The following is a 17577-nucleotide window of genomic DNA, read 5'->3' on the forward strand; positions in this document are numbered from 1 at the left end:
AGGGGCGGTATTTAGTGTGACACACCCCAGAGCAGAGCAGTCTGCTGCAGATGAGTTGTGCTCCACTGTCTCCCAGAAAAAATCAAGCTAGCACATGTTTTGGTATAGTTGCTCTTGAAAATTGGCCTCAAATATAAAGTTTAATGAACAAATGCGTCACTATTTAAATAATAATCATTTTTGGCCTGTAAAAACGTGTTTTGTGCTAATGTTGATTTTATTTTTTCCTTTGTGTTTGTAGAGAGACCAAGTCTAACTTATGCGTTTTGTCACTGTTTTAAAGGTGCATTAAACCTACACAGGAAAGAACCCTGCCTCCTGTGACCATTCTGTCCTCTCAACATAAGCACTGGAAAAGTGGAGGTCAAGGATTTATTTGGAAATCTTGCAGCAGTCATGGAGGTCATCTTGTTTTGAGGAATCATGGACAAGCTTGCAGGAAATTGTTGCAGAATATTCAGATAATAACCAGTAGGTTTAAGCTGATATAGACACACACTGACAATCACTCACTCACTCTACATGCACCTGCAGCACCCCCAAGGTTTCTAACCAACCAGAATAATGTGGACAATGAGTACTGAGAACAGATTTAGAAAAATATTAATTTATTATTACAAAAAGGCTTAAAATGTCACGAGGACAGTTAAAACGGGGGAAGTATACTGTTGTGGTGTGGTGTGCGCGGACAGGCTGGGGAAGAGGCTACAGTGGAGGTGAGGTCTGGTTGGTTGAGGTGTAGTAGCCATGAAGCTGGCAGAACAATGCTTCCACTAGGCCCTTAATGCCTGGTAGAGACCACTTTAACAGCTCTTTCCTTTGGGCTGAGCTCGGAGCTCTCCCATTAGCATGCCTGGACAGAGTTCAGACAAAGCCACAGAGAGGGTATAAACATCATGACACATTTACATTGGATACATTTTAAATTCATTTTACCAAGTGCCTGATTTTGATCAAGAGAAGACAAGTTGATACAGTTGCCAGGTTACACACTGGCATAACTTAAATGTTGGCAATTTATTTCAGGAGTTTGTATCAGGTTGAGTCCCTGATTTTTTTTAAATTATTATTATTAAAATTAAATAATTATTTTTATTGTTATTGTTAGATTCTCTATTAATTTTAGTATGCACAGGAAATTCTGTCAGAAGGGGAAACAGGATGGTAATCTTAAGTTTTAGTTAGATAGAGCATTGCATTCTTCCAGAGTCTGGTAATGAACCAGCCAACCAAAGTTTGAAAAACATGTGGAGTATCCACTACTACCACTGACATAGAAACCATGGGACTGCTGTAGCTGTTGGTTTGAAGTTGATTTCTTTGCTTACCCAATCACTTAAACTGTTATCAGCTGTGAAACATGCTGGTGGCATGTTCAGAAGTGAATATTGTGAAAAGATTTAGGCCGAAAATACTTGAAAGGAGTGAGTTTTGGCAGAAGTTTAAATATGGTTAAATAGCAGTTAAAGCTTTAAACAAGTAAAAAAGTTTAAATAGTAGGCTAAATAGTAGCCTACTTAATAATCTGTAGGCCTAAGTGAATTGTTTGTGTAAGTAAGATGTGGAAAGTAATCAGTCCAAATGTGAAAAAGGTTGAATTTTCAGTCACAGGGTTAATGACTTGAAACTGGACAAAGTTTTGGCAGATAGGCAACAATAGCAACTCGTGGCTGTGCAGCTGGGTGAATTGGTATAGGCATCTGGCTTAAAAGTGTCAAATAAATATGTAACTTTTTGTGGGAATAATTATCTTTGATTACATGCTAAAAAGGGACACACATTTTGGACAGCTATACTACCATAGTGTATGCAGTGCTAAACCTGCCAGCTAGTAGCACAGTGCAGCTGTGTAGCTGCGTCATCAGGAGGACTGCAGGATCCTGGACCCACAAACGCAGAGACAGGCAGAGAGAGGCAGAAACGGGCAGAGAGAGGCAGAGCTCAGCGATGGGACAGAGACCAACGGAGGGGAGACAGGGCAACTACAGTGTACACATATCTCAGACCAGTCCTGCTGCAGTCCTAACAGGGTAAGTCTTCTCTGCAGTGCACCAGTCATCTGCAGGGGTGAGCACGGCTATAACATTGATGAAATACGCCGTACGGGGCTGTTTATTGTGTGCACGGAGCATGTAGAGGAGCAGCTTGTGTGTTTGTCTCTGGGGCCTGTATGCTTACATGATGGACTACAGCAGTGGCGTACAATCTGCAGCACTAGCTAACACTGACAATGCAGCACCCATAACATCTGCCTCATCGCTCCTCTCTTGATTACTAAACACTTGAATAAATTAGATTGTGTTATATTCCATGTACAAGCACACACTGGTTTATTTCCACACGCTGCATAACAAAATACACAAAAATAGCTTAATATTTTTTTCAAAATGACCCCAAAATGTAAGTGCCTGCTTAGAGCAGTGCCCAATTATATTAATGAGTTGTTGCTATGGACACAATACATAATGTATATGTTAAGGGTTGCATAAAACTGGGTCACACAAACAGTATACATTTCAGTAACGTAACTATTTGACCTTTTGTGGACTTTGTCAGTGTGTTTTCACAGCAGTTTAACCTACGACTATGCAATTCATATTTTTATTCTTATTCGTACCTTAAAAGCTTGAAATTGCTGTAACAATATACCCTTTAAAATATAGGATTGTCTGAAGTACAGACAATTGCGTCTTGTCATAATTATCAACATGACAATAGCTGTACTAGTCATAGTTGGCAGATGAAACAGAAGAAAATGCTATTTTAATGAAACAAAAATCAAACCAGTGGTTGAAACAAAAATGACAGATTTTAACAGGCACATTCATCATAGAAAAAGTTAGTATGTTCAAGTCTTGTATCTTTTCTATCTTCACTCATGTATTTCGTCTCTATTTTCCAGTGGAGGATGAAGTTCCGAGCCTCTGCTTTTATCAAAATGTTGGTGGTGGTTTTGTCCATCACCTTTGTCCTCAGTGTGAGTGCACTTCCTGCAGATACAGAGAAAGGGAGGAGGAGAGTGGTCCATGTTCTTGGTAAGGCAATCTTACAATTTCATATGATTACACTGCTTTCATGGTAATGGAAATGAGCCTTGAAGGCGGTTGCAGTTTGCATGTCAGATAATTTTCATATAACCTTCTGTACATCTATTTTGTGCATTCTATAATCTAAAGGTTGTGAATCCTGTTTTATTACCAAATAAGTGACTTTAATAAGAAATCTGATGTGGTCAAGAATTCAGAAACCTCTAGCAATTCAAAAGTTGTAATGTAGTTTGTTTTTCCAATATATGTTGATGTGTTGTGAAAAAGTGTTGATTAGAAGACACTTGAAGCTTTGTGATTAACAACTTTGCACACTGGAGGAGCTTTGGCAGAGATAATTGCTGCTGATGAAGCTAATTGCAGGTGTCTTTATGTGGTCACGGCACAGCAGCAGACCCCTCACATTCTCATTACAGCTCAAATGTTCTCAGTCTGAGCATATCTGATCCAAGCTGTGCCAAACTGCAAATGTTTTCCCTAATAAAGAGAGTGTCAGTGTGGTCAATGAGTTGGGTAATGTGGTGTCATATTTGTACTATAAAGCAGCGGTGGATAGCTGTACTTTTAACATTAATTCCTGATTCTGGTAGAACATTCAATACACACTGTCATTGTGTCCTTGGGCAAGACACTTCACCCACTTTGGTGGTTGTAGAGACCATTGTCAAAGATTGGCAGCTGCATTTTTTACAGCCCAAAGGCAACTTTGGCTACAGAAGTAGTTAAACAATACCAACATGAGAGGAGTTCAAGTAATGCACTGCAAATTGTAGTTGGTATTGAGGGCTATTTGCATCCGCAGTGGTATAACTTGTATATAATTTGACCTATAAACCAGGCAAGGTTTTCTTAACTTAATGTAAAGGTATGTATTTATGCGTGTGTATGTATAGGTATGTTGTGTAATAATATTTTAATTAACAGTACTGAGTTAGTGCATGTGAATCCCTGATTGGATGTTCTCCGCCATTGATATGTGAGACGATAGAGGCGCTAATATGACAGCACAAGTAAACAACTCATGCTTTATTAGGCGATCCAATTTCACTGCTGTCCCACTGCGCACCATCCCTCATGAAGACTATAACGATGGACCACAGTAATTACACTTACAAGTGCTGATAGTGTCAAGGCCAGTGGCAAATAGCAGCAAATTGACTTGTTCTCAGCCCAAGTGTGAAATTTAGATTAGGAGTGTAAATCTGTCATTAGTTGTGGATGTTCATATCATATTGTATTTTTTCACAGAGGATGGCACAGGCGCAGTGATAGTACAGACTGCTCCTGGTAAAGTGGTGACCCATCGAGGTGGTTCCATAACTCTACCCTGCCGTTTCCACCATGAGCCCGAAGATATAGACCCGTCCCGCATTCGAATCAAATGGACCAAGGTGACAGACGCGCTGCAGTTTGAGGACGTGTTTGTGGCGCTGGGAAGGTACATTTTGTCACTTTAATTATAAAGCTAGAAGACGTAAGATTTATTTTGTGAACTGTTTTGTGAGAGATTTTAAAAAAATGTTACCTCAGTGTTTAAACCACTAATGAACCAAGTACAAATTTATTCATGTCAAGCCGATTCATTCATTGTTAAAGGAATTCTGGATTATTTTGTTACAGGCTATTCATAAAGTTACTTAAAGTGAAAATAGTCACTTTGATAGCATTGTGAGATATGCTTTTATGTTACTCCCAGAGATTTATATTAATCAACTCACTGGGATTTAATATTAACTCTTTTTCAGTGTCTATGTGGGACCAGTAAAAAACTTGTTAAAGTGGCTTTTTTTTTAGCTTTAAATCTCATTTAAATTAGACAAAAATAGGCTCAAAGAGATTCATAAAATCTTAAACTTTATTTTTATTAAAGACATTTGACCATGTTATACATACAATAAAAAAGAAGACAATATGATGCATACATCAAAAGTATGCTAGTTAATCAGTACCTGTGACAACATCTCACTTCATCTGTCCAATAGGCATGTGCTGTACAGTGTCTGAACAATACAATCAACAAGATATCATCTGACTTCCTTTATTAGGAATGGACAGCAGCATAAATTAAGTTTAATTTGATATCAACACTCGACTGAATTATTGAAAAGTGTTAATTTGTTTCAGAAACAAGATTTATTCAAACATTTGCAACCTCATTCTGCACTTGTTGGAAATTAACCATGATGAACTATAAAATCCTGGAAACAACATAGTTTAATATGTACAGTTATTCTTCATGTAATGTTTGTGCTATAAACTTGCTTTGAATTATGGTATAGAAACCTGCAAGTGCTTCATTGTAAGAAACATGGAAGACGGCCAAAGTTATCTGCGTAGCACAGGAAGGGTTGTCCTACTTCCTTAGTCTATGTCTGGAGATGTGAAGAGACTTTTTTCCTCCTAAATCTAACAAAATATAATTAGAAAAACAAGTAGAACAACTCACTTCACACATACAGGTATATAAAATCAAAGTTTTCATTAGTTTTGTTGAATTTTCTGATTGGATATGGGCAGCAGATGTGTTGGAGCACTACTTCCTGTCATTTTATTAGATTTTTTAACTCAAATTTTCTTCACTAATTGGAAAACAATTTGAACAAGGACTTTTCTGTACCACAGGTACTTTTTTACCAAACATAACATGAAAAACAGGAAAAGCCCTTGACTAAACTGCATCATATTAGCTAAACACGAATGCCTCTGCTTAGTTACACAAATGATAAAAACAAAAAGTTGACTCTCTTTTTAATTTTGAAGAGACAATTAGCTCCCTGAGCAGAGCTAATCTTGGCCATCTTCTTTGGTCCTCTCGATGTTGGTGGAAGAAGGTGGAGAAATAGAAGCAGGGAGGCAACATCGTTGTCCCAGCCATTTAAAACAGCCATGCACAGCAAAAGCCAGTAAAGCAAGCCTGTGTCACGCACAAGTGTGCTGTATATTACTTAAAGGTGGGTTAAAGAATTGTTCAATGTTCTGTACTCAGTCCCAGAATCCAAGGTGGCTCTACAGCTCACTGATGTAGATATTGGGTATCCTCTAAAAAGATTGATATGATTGATAAATAGTTATTTTAACTTTAAGGTCACATTGTTAATGTTATAATATTATTTAAGTACTTACTAATTCAGGTTCATCATGGAAGTGTGGAGGAGAGATCAAATCTTTCCTCAATGTCTGGCACCCCTCCATATTCCACTCTAAGATGCATTTTCTGAAATAAATCTCTGCAATCAATATAGATTAGATGTTAGATTATAGATTAGATGTTGTTGCACTTTTAAAAGTTTTGATATGACGTTAGCTCTGCAGTAATGCTAGCATAATAGCATGAAGTTAACTGCTTTTGCCAATTTTTAATTATCCTAACTTAGCTGTTCATATCATACAGTGATCTATGGTTAAAAAAAATTAAAAGCCCCATATTTTATGTCACATTGAAGCAAAGAAGCTTGAAGTTGACCGCTGAAGTTATTAGCCTAATAAAATTAAAATTTTGTTTTCCATTTTCTTAGTAGTAACTAAAAGAAAATGAATGTATGTTTACATGAATTTACAGATTGAAGAAGTCACTGCACTAACACATACACAGACATGTGCATTTGTGCACTGCCTCTCAGGGACGAGGGTTATCTGGTACTCTAGAGTCAAGGGTTAAACGTTTCAGAGTTTTCTTTACTCAGAATCACTTACTAAGAGTTAAATGAGGAAAATCCTTCATGACTCTCAATTTTAATTCCCACTATATGACAAATGGGAGTGAAACTAATTTGGAGATGACTCATAGGGGGTAAAACCAACTCTACATTTGCTGAAAAAAGGCAAATCTCCAAATTTTACCACTTTTAAATTGCTTTAAAAAGTAATTTTTTAATTTTTAATTTTAAAGTTTTATTGTGATTTCACATATTTTGTCCATCAATCAACCCTTAATTCTTTTGCATAAAGGTGTAAATGAATTATGTTTAGTTTTGACCTCTTCTTACCACATATGCCATAAAAAAATGACTCAAAGTATGCTTATTGCTTGTTGATATGTGTTCCACAGGCAGCAGCGTGTGTTTGGGAAGTACCGAGGGCGTGTGTTCCTGGAGGAGGCAGGGCCAGGGGACGCATCTGTCATCATTCACAATGTGACTCTGGACGATTATGGACGATATGAGTGTGAGGTTACCAACGACATGGAGGACGACACAGGCTTTGTCAACCTCGATCTGGAAGGTCAGAGGTCAAGTTCAACTGAGACTATAACAAGATTCTTACAAGACAGGACTTGATGTTAAATGACTTGAGAATGGCTTAAGGATTAGTTTGCATCACCCACGCAGAGCAACATACCTGCCTATGCACCTTGAAAACTATTTATACTGAAACAAAATGGCATTTCACTTTTTTAGTATCCAAATATTTTTAACCTTTTCAAAAAATTTTTAAGAAGACAGAAAAAAATTAACATTAACTATTTAAAAAAGTGAGTAAAAAAAAAAGTGAGTGAATAAAATTAAAAATACATATAGACAGTTGCATATGACAGTGCGCATTTTAATACGTTCATCAAATCTTTTTTTTTTTATCAGATTTTTTGTAGAGGTAGCTTTATTGTATTTTATATTTTTATTTATGAAACTAGAGTATTTTGAGATTTTTAAGAAAGAATGTGTCTCTAATTGATTTTACATTTTGCCTGTGTTTCTACCTATAGGAGTGGTCTTCCCCTATTTTCCCCAGGTGGGGCGCTATAAGCTCAACTACCACCAGGCGGAGGATGCATGCAAACAACAGGATGCTATTTTGGCCTCTCACTCTCAGCTGCACAAGGTCAGTCGTAGTCTCATACTGTTGTGGGACTGCTTTACACTTGTTAAATAGGTTATTGTTTTACAACCCCAAACTACAACACAGCACCATCACTGACTTTGTTATTGAGGATTCTTTTTCCACGCACTGTAAATGACCTCAAAAGAACAAATAAACAGGTGGCGAGCAGAGAATGGGAGTTCTTTGCAAATCGTCTGGAAATAAGCAAATCCATAGTAAGACCAGTCTCAAACAAGTCAAATTAAGAAAGTCAGTCTGACATAAAAAACAATTGTAATGATCTGTACGCAAGGACAAAGGAGCTGATTTGCAAGTGTGACCTCAAGAGGGAAAGAAAAGGGTACAGGCTTTTAATATTACACATATGACATTTTCTTAAATTTACAGCAGATCTCATCTTTTCCTCAAAGACCTTGTGTGGCGTGTAATAAACTGAGCCTTTAATCGAATTGTGTCACAGATGATAAAGTACCCCTTTTGTTCTTAATAATGTGTAATGATTGAGCTTGTCCCACTGACCCAGATAGTGTGTCCTTGTACAGGCCTGGTTGGAGGGGATGGACTGGTGTAACGCGGGTTGGCTGGAGGATGGCTCAGTGCAGTACCCCATCTCTCACCCGCGGGATCAGTGCGGGCGCAAGGACACCCCGGCTGGAGTGAGGAACTATGGGTACAGACACAAGGAGGACGAGCGCTACGATGCTTTCTGCTTCACCTCAAAGCTCAACGGTGAGGTCACTGAATTAGCTATTTTATTAATAGACTCTGGTAGCAACAGTTTAAAGAAAAAGGAATGGAACAAAAAATTTGCTTATAAAGTTTGTTAAGCTGACCTTTGACTAGTGGCACCTTATGACATTTGCTATCTAGGGGGGTTTCAGCTCAAGAAAAATGGCCACCATTGCCATAGCAATTGTACCTTTTGAATGGGTCTTCAAAATGTTACCTTAAGAAGAAAGTTGAAACATTAACTTAAATGTTCTTAAATAGCCAGTGTACCATGTTTAAGCTTAACCATAGTAGTTTGTATGAGCTCATGAATAAAGTCATTCTAATTAGACCTTTGCTCAAATTAAGAAAAAAAAGCTATGCATGGATATTAGCAAATGTCTATTAACATGGCAAGTTAAAAGCTAAAATAACTGATGTGCTTGGTGGTATTTTGGTATTTTGGTGTGGTATTTTATCCAAAGAAAATTAGTATTTGGGATTTTAGCCTACTATCAGCTAAATGTTATGAAACTCTTTACTGTCTCTGTGCTTCCATACAACATAAAACCAGTACAAACATCTGCCATGAATGAACTCAAAATGAGTAGTAGATCAATACAAACTTTTCTGTATGGGCTTTGATCTGAGCATGTGACATTAGATGTAAAGTCTGCTGCTGTGAACAGGCTGCTACAGGCCACTGTCCCTCGTGCACAGGCTCTGTTTTTTCTCCAGCTCCTTTGATTTACATCAGATTCCAACAGCGCAGCCACCTCCGGGTTACAAACTTTATCACAGACGTCTATGTGTAGTTGGGGCTAACCAGGCAACTCCTCATGTAGAGAATAAAGCAGCTTGGTTTCTTTGAAGATGAGAACATACTTTTTCAAAAATCTGATTGTTACAAATACATATCTATTGTATCATAACATGACAACTGAAAGGATTTGATCATTGTGGCAGAGTCATCAGTATAAAACAAATGCATCAACCTTATTCTGCCCTACCCACTTTTAATTCTGATTGCTACCTACCCGCCACTAAAATATTACATAAAGTAGTTGGATTTCTGTTCAATGTTCATGCACCAACAAGTCAACAATGCAAGTCAACCCTTTCTCTGGGTGCTTTAAAGCAGCTTTGTAGTCTGTCATATATAACTTAATTCTTGTCTTATTTATGCAGAAATCATACCACCACAGTGATAATGGTGGCACTCCTGGCAACTTCCTGAATATGAAGCTACTCCAAGTTGGACCCTTATTGATAAACTGGTCACTTGATCTCAAGTCTTCCCTCGTGTGTTAATTATTGCGGACAGTGTGTTGTGGGCAGTAGGCTGCGGTCATGGTACTGAACTATAGCGTTACAGGGGCCAGCTGGAAGGTATTTAGTGAGAGCCTCCAGGGGAAGCCCACATCACATCCAGCCACATCTAATAGCAAACCACCACATAAAGCAGAATCAATAAACAGTCCTGAGGTTAGGAATGTACTGTGATTCTAATGATTGGAATAAACTGGACTGGACTGTTTATTCTCAGTTAGGCACAAGTGTTGTACAGTATTTCTTAGATTCTGTAGATATCCTCCTAATTTTAATTTAAGCAGCTCTAATTCTGAGCTAAATGTTCTTAATATAATATAAATGGTAAATGGTCACATTTTTATATAGCACTTTTCCACCTTCAAGATACTTAAAGCACTTTCCACTCACCCATCCACTCACCCATACACACACACACACACACACACACTCATACACCAGTGTACGCACACAATGGGGCGAGGTGGGTTAAGTGTCTTGCCCGAGGACACAAAGACAGCATTCATCTGTGGGAACCGGAATTGCACTGCCATCCTGTGGGTCAGTGGATTTGATGGCTCTACCACTGATGTTTAAGAGCGCCAACCTTCAGATCAGTGGACAAACACTATTAACTGAGCTACTGCTGCCCTACAGTACATGAGATAACCTATAAGGTATAATATAAGAGATACGATTTAACTTTGTTGATCTCACAGTGGAGATATTCACTTGGTGCTTTAGTGTCACAGGGGCCCGCTGGGGGGGCTTAATACACAAAAGAGTGTGGTATAGAAGTCTGCCTTAATGTGTTCAATCTAGTTTGTGCCAGTCCCCAGTCTGCATAAATGGTTCTGTCAGGTATGGCATCTGATGTAAATCTTGTCAAATAAAAATGTGTCAAATAAAAGTGTAAAACTGTGAACTCTATAGAAAGCAGATGATTTGCTGTCGCAATCCCACAAAGTAAAAAGCCCCAAAAGAAAGAAGTTGTTACTATCAAATTCAATTGAGCTAGTGGAGGATACCAATTTCCTTAATGCTACCTGGCACAAATTCTCCCTAGAGGTGAGATGAAAGCAAAAATGGAAACATTTTAAGAGTAATTTAGAGTCAGGGAGCTGTCTGCGGATATTCAATTTTGAGATGCCCAAGCGCTGGTGGAGATGACTTGATATTCCGAGCACAGCTAGCAGCCAGAGAGACCAGGCTAGAGAGTAGTTCTACCCTTGGGGCTGAGTCTGTCTCTTGGGTTTTGCGTCTTTCTTCATAAAAAATACTGTCTTTTCCCTCAACCTTTCAAATATTGTCTCAACAAACATACTACTCTCTTCTCACAGGCAAAGTGTATTTCCTGAAACGCTTCAAAAAGGTGAACTACGCCGAAGCAATCAAGGCGTGTGTCCGTGATGGCTCTGTTATTGCCAAAGTGGGACAGCTCTACGCAGCATGGAAGTTTCAGCTTTTGGACCGGTGCGAGGCAGGCTGGCTTGAGGATGGGAGCATCCGCTACCCCATAGTGAACCCACGTGCACGCTGTGGAGGCGACTGGCCCGGAGTGAGACACCTGGGGTTTCCTGATAAGAAATTCAGATTATATGGGGTCTACTGCTTTAGGAAGAAGATAGAGGAAGTGTCAGGTGTCATAGCAACAACAAAGAGTCCAATGAAGAATAGAAGTAGTCTGATTACAAATTCTACTGGGTCAGCTTAAAGGACTTTGGACATCATTATACGCCTTATTTCCACCAAGATGTTTTGAATGGTTACATTTGCCAATCAAATTCAGAATACACATTTGCAACAAGAAAAAATAGGATAGATGGTCAGGCTAGAGCTGTGATTTTGTATTGCAATTCCAAAGCAGGACTCACAAGCCAAGAAAAATGTTGGCATGTAAAAAAAGAAAAAGAAAAACATGTAACAGACATATAACATGGCAATATCTAACATTTTTCAAGATTTTGAAGCCAAGTCAACTTTTAAGAGCTTTCAACCATATTAAATTGTTTTCCCTGCTCATTTACTCAGTCAAAGTTGTATTTAGAATCTTTATTAATCTTTATTCTCCTACAGTCAAGATGCTATTATTCCCATTTCCCCCTACCCCCCATATGGCCATAGCACTGTATTTTGGCACAAATGAAGAAAAAAAAATGCTATTTAAAATGTTATAAATATAAAGTAACTTATCCTTGTGTGTCATAGATTATAACTATATTGCAGACAAAAGCATAACATGTCTACTTTACTTCTACTATTGCCCTTTACTATAGTCTTATATCATTTGCAAAGCCGGCCATAACAAACTGTATTAACCTCTTGGTGGAGACAAGACTTAAGATCCACAACTGTCACCCTGAAGTCAGACTCCATCTTTACACTTGTGAAATCAAAGTAGATGTAGACATTTGCTGATTTGTGAGACGGCAGTGAAAAATTACGGTTGACGTCTTGATTAGGACAATTTTCCCCTTCGTCTCTAGTCAGTCAATCACTCCGAGGAGCGCATCTGTCTGTGCCAGATTAAACAGCAGTTTGATCATCAATCAACAGCATATCAGGCATCATCTTATTTACCTGCACGCGGGCGGGCGTGCATATCCGATTCAAGTAAGTGTCAAAAGAAGACTGGAAAGGGATTGGGTTGAAAATATAGTACTGTGTCAAAGACCTAACTAGATTTTAAAGACTGATAAAGGCGTATCATACAAAACCAGGCAAACATTACATAGAGAAAGTGTAAAAATTACAGCTAGAAACAGGAGTTTACTCTAGGCAAGGTTCTGGTCTTATCTTTAAGTGTTTTCGCTGTCTGAGTCTCAACTGAAACACCAAGACCTTCATTTTCAGGAGTAAATGCTTTTGTCAAATGGGCTACAAAATGTTAACTTGTAATCCAAAAAATTAAAGTAAAATATAGCAAAGAAACCCCTCCTAGATCAGACTATCCTGGTTCTTGCTCCATTTTTGTGTTTTCTACAATTTTCATGACAGATATCAAAGGAAAATAGTTATATTTATAGACACACTTTAAATGAGTTAGTTCTGATTTTCCCAACCCACAGTGAAACTTTTGCACAGTACCATATGTTTGTAAGTGAAATTGCCTGCCTTGATGCCTCGCTTAGTTGGTAAATAAAATTTTCTTTAAACTTCCTTCATTAAACAGGCCTAGTCGATGCTGCAGTCGCTCTGTGATATTTGCTCCTCTTAATGAAAAGCTTTAGTTTCTCTGATGCACTTTAGGTAAGACTTAAGCGAGCATGTGTTGTTTGGCTGAACAGGCAGATCTCCAAAGTCGCACAATATAAAGCTTTTACCTCATGTGATGCACCTTATTGCTCTGGCACTTTATGAAATATTCAATGTAAAACTATGTTGACACTCTGGATGTTAAGACAAATGAAAATAAAGTACTCAGAAAAAAAATAATAATATGGGTCTGAGTTATTTTATATGAATGTCAAAGGAACATACATAAAACATAATGTGTATAGAGGAGTCGCACTCTTCAATAAATCATAGAACAATTAGGACTCTGGACAAGTTACAATAGAATTTTCTCAATGGCTGTCGTAAAATGTTCTGATGGAAGCCATTTTACATAGGATTTATGTGAGGACACAACCTGTTATTTTATTTCTGTCTTGTTCAGTTTAAACTTGAGTTGAGTTGCATATAAAACAGCCCCAGAGGATCTGAATTTACTGAGCCATGGAGAGCTAACACTCAAGAAATAATGCATTTTGATTGTAAAAGCACAAGGACTATAAAACGAAAATACTTTTTTTTGCTGTGTTTTATTTTTTTTCTCAGCAAACACATTTATTTAGCAAGTAGCAACATTATAAGGTATGTACAACATGTGTCTGGAGTAACTATATAGGAGTTGACAGGAGCCCAGCTTCCTGCACACTGACCTTTTAGCTCTGCTCTGTCTCCCACAGTTATTGCTGCTGTGACTGCCAAGAAGCCATGACCTATGTGTCAATGCATTTTAAATGATATACTGTCAATTAATATCATGAAGGCATTATAACCTGTGTGCTCTTGTACTCTCCACAGTCAAATAGACCCAAGATCTTTCATCTATTCACAGAAATTAAATTTAGTAACAATTTTCTCCCGGCAAATACATAATTTTGTTTTTGTCTGTTGGGATTGCTGCTTTATTCTTGCTTGATTTGTCATTTACAAAGAAAATCAAAAGGAACTTGCCAGAGATGAGAAATTACTATAATTAAAATAACTATAGTTGAGATCAAGTGGAACAGGTTTTTTGTTTTTCTTGTTTTATTTGTTAATTACTAGTTGTTCATAAGGACGTTTATAGATTAAAGTTAAATTTTTAGGGATTATACAGAAGAGATGAAGATATGAGAAAACATGAGCATGACCAAAAATGAAAGTCAAAGCAGCCAAAACTAAACACTGATTAAAATATCAACGGTAAAATTTGCAGTACCAGTGGTACAATGTACCAGACCAAAGCTTGAATAATGGATTACATGGACTTTGGGCACTGGGCTAAATGTATTCGTGTGAGTCACTTTTGCACATGAACAAAACACTCTGCAGTACAGTGGCCTGTGACGTTTGCTGCTTATGGAAAAAGAGCCTATCCCCAAATAGCAGGGAGCACTTTTCATGTTCATGTTTTTCAAAGGGTCTTAATGAGTGTAATTGTAGCTGCTTATGCCACAGATGGTGCACTCTACACACCACACTCAAGCCCCTGGCCTGGGTGAGGGCCCTTTCACACCGGTGTAGTCTCCGATAAACATATTCAGTTAAAATGCACAGGTAAAAGCGTAAAGCAGCTAATGCACGGGGCAGAGTGAGCCTTTAAAACCACTTCAGGATGACAGTGCTGCTGTTTAATCTGGAGAGCCTGAAATGATATTAGGTGACCTGGGACAGTACAATAACTGCAAGTGACTCTGTCCTGCTTCTTAAATACCCGAGTGTGACAGAGGTCAGCCCACAAGACAAGAGTAAACTAAATGGATTATGTGCAGTGTGAGTATTCACTTTTGTCCGTAGTGAATAAATGTGAGAGGCTGTACAGAAAAAAACAACCAAAAAAAAACACGATTTAGCCTCTTGTCTCTAGTGACGTTGTGCTCTTTAACATAGCACTGTAATATCCTGGTTTGGACATTGTGCACCTCTGCTCATAATTCTAGCCCTGCTTTTGTCCACATTTTTAAAAATTATATTAGATTTTATTGTTATTGTTTGCCTGGAAAATCCAGAATGATATCTTTCTTGTTTTTATACAGATTGATATCAGTCTGGTCCCCACGCCCTCCGTTGTGTCTCGAGCTCGGTCAAACTTGATCGTGCAATCAGATTTGGGTTTTTTTTTTTCAGTGAAAACTGAGGAGGTCACCTATGATTTATAAATAAAATCAAACTGATCTCACCTCAACACGGAGATTCACCTGTGACCAGACTCACATCTCTGTAAAGTATTAAACATGGATAATACAGCAACATTATCCAAAATAAATAAAATGAATAAATACCCACACACATCCTCACATTCATATTACCAGAAACACCACTGAACAGATTAATGCTCTGACTTGGTATGAGCAAGGCTTGAAATAGTCCTTTAAGGGATTTGGACTTGTACTTGAACAATGAGGAGACATGACCTGGACTCCAAAAGTCTTGACATGACTTGACAATAACAACATTTAAATCCATTTTATACTTTTGTGTCAAGTGGTTGCCTGTTCTCCTGTCAGTTTCCTGTATGAAGAAGGAGGTATGTCTTGCCATGCAATTTAAATGGCACTGATTAGAAATCTTTTTCATGTTCATGAAATAAACATGAACTTTTTGTGTTTGAATAGTAATTAATACAAAAATTTAAGGAAAATGAAAACAAATGTTGATGACACTTTTTATGATACTCTTCAGTGTGTACACCCAGCCCTGCTGAGTCAGGACGGTCAAAACAAAAATGTTCAGGTGAGTTTTATTCATTCAAGCAGCACATAAACAAAAACTTCTCAAGTAAAAATCCTGTTGGGTCAATATGCTATTTTCTTCCCCTGTGCAATGAAAAATCAAGACTGAGTTTCTTTACTGATGTGATTCAAATTGCAGTCTTTAACTTATGGCACTCTAAATGACACAATCAGACATTTTGGATTTCCTCCATCAGCATTTCAATGACTGTATGGTGCACTTCCTGTCCTATCCATCTCCACAAACACTGAAGTATATAAACAAATGCCATGTGACTCTAGAATATCCACAAAGAAATCAACTTTAACTTAATGCATTGCTACATTGTTACACCGACACACGGAGGTTGCATATCCATCCTGCAAAGGCTCATGGGAAGTGGCTGCTGAAATTACCCCATCTCCCTAAACGATCTGCCTTAATGCCTTATGCATCGGCAGTGTAATTCAGCTCAACACACGGCCATTACGCATCGGAAGCAGTCAGTTTGAAGCGGTAGGTAATTGTCCAAATTGTGAGAGCAGCCGTACTAAAACAGGCACAGACTTAATTGAAAGTGTTAAACATCTAATGGCTACTAGTAATGAAAGAAGGAGCGTGATGTACAGAAGTCTTTACTATCTTTGCCATGTTAAGGAGAAGTCATGCTGGTTTCGATATACACGGCCAGAAGCCAATAGCGGGAGGTTAATTACATAGCTGAGAGTGCATTTTGAGAGCGCAAAAGACAGGACCAGTAGATACAGTAGCTTGGAAGTACAAAGGAGTTGGTGAAAAGATGGAGACAACTAAAGAGTGCTCTGCTCAGTCATTGCATTTTTTTTTAAACGTGATTCAAATGATTAGATATCAAGAATGCAAATATATGTATGGAGTAATGGACAGCAGCAACACCTTTGTATTAAAATATCATAGTTATTAACTGCAGGAGATTTTGAATGCATTTGAACTAATTAGCTGTTAGTTATAATCTGTTGAATTATGCCCTGCTCTAATTTTACTTAAATCTGAATTTGTGTATTGAATTTGTAGAAATGGTTTGAAATCTGATGCTTAATTTAAAACAACAATAATAATAATGCATTGAATTTCTATATGTGGACACTATTATTCGTTCACTTAGTCACACTACGCAGCAGCTGGGATCTGAATTGAAATATTCAAAGTATTTGTGGGTATCTTTTCCATAGCGGTCAGTAGTGTTAGACCTGTTTATGTGGCAGATGGTCTGAGTGGGTCCATAGAAGTGCAGGGAGAGAGTACACCCATCTCCTGTCAGTCACTCTCCCACAACACATCCTGTCTGGGACCACTTTGACGTCTGCAGAAACTCTGAGAGACCGCTTCAAGAAGTCCAAAATCTGACCCAAGAGTGTTTTTTATAAACAATTTAAACTATTTTCATGGACCTGTGAAACAGTCTGGTACTGCAGAGATGTCGGGGAAGAGAAAATTGTAGGTTGTTTATACATTTAAGTAAAAAACAGAAAAATGTAAGAGTTTATTTAACAAGCTATTCTGCTACTTTCAGGTAGTTTTTCATATTTGACCTCCACCATGTTATACCCTTTACTTCTTTATTTCTTAAAAAGTACATATCCAAAGTCAATTTTACTTTTTTTTTCTACTTTCCCTGCTGCTTGTTATCATGCGAGTTAACGACAGAGAGTTTAGCTGGTGTCTTAAGTCGACATAAAGCTCTTGTTGTTTATTA

At 37.9% G+C, this 17577-nt stretch overlaps 1 protein-coding gene across 1 annotated transcript; it reads left to right on the forward strand.

Moving 5' to 3' along the window:
• The first annotated feature begins 1833 nt into the window (after positions 1 to 1833).
• On the forward strand, positions 1834 to 13305 carry hapln4 (hyaluronan and proteoglycan link protein 4). The gene is made up of 7 exons (XM_033965413.2): positions 1834 to 2030; positions 2903 to 3035; positions 4296 to 4485; positions 7096 to 7268; positions 7750 to 7865; positions 8408 to 8594; positions 11222 to 13305. The coding sequence occupies exons 2-7, from the start codon at positions 2909 to 2911 to the stop codon at positions 11593 to 11595; spliced, it is 1167 nt and encodes a 388-aa protein (XP_033821304.2). The 5' UTR covers positions 1834 to 2030; positions 2903 to 2908; the 3' UTR covers positions 11596 to 13305.
• Positions 13306 to 17577: the final 4272 nt, after the last annotated feature.

The sequence above is a fragment of the Periophthalmus magnuspinnatus genome, chromosome 4 (genome assembly GCF_009829125.3).
Source record: "Periophthalmus magnuspinnatus isolate fPerMag1 chromosome 4, fPerMag1.2.pri, whole genome shotgun sequence".
NCBI classification, from domain to species: Eukaryota; Metazoa; Chordata; class Actinopteri; order Gobiiformes; family Gobiidae; genus Periophthalmus; species Periophthalmus magnuspinnatus.

Excerpts from the sequence above, each read along its gene's own strand:
- hapln4 (XM_033965413.2), top strand. The coding sequence starts at position 2,909 with ATGAAGTTCCGAGCCTCTGCTTTTATCAAAATGTTGGTGGTGGTTTTG. Across the intron at positions 3,036-4,295 it reads GAGAGTGGTCCATGTTCTTG|AGGATGGCACAGGCGCAGTG; the intron begins GTAAGGCAATCT and ends ATTTTTTCACAG. Across the intron at positions 7,866-8,407 it reads CTCACTCTCAGCTGCACAAG|GCCTGGTTGGAGGGGATGGA; the intron begins GTCAGTCGTAGT and ends GTCCTTGTACAG.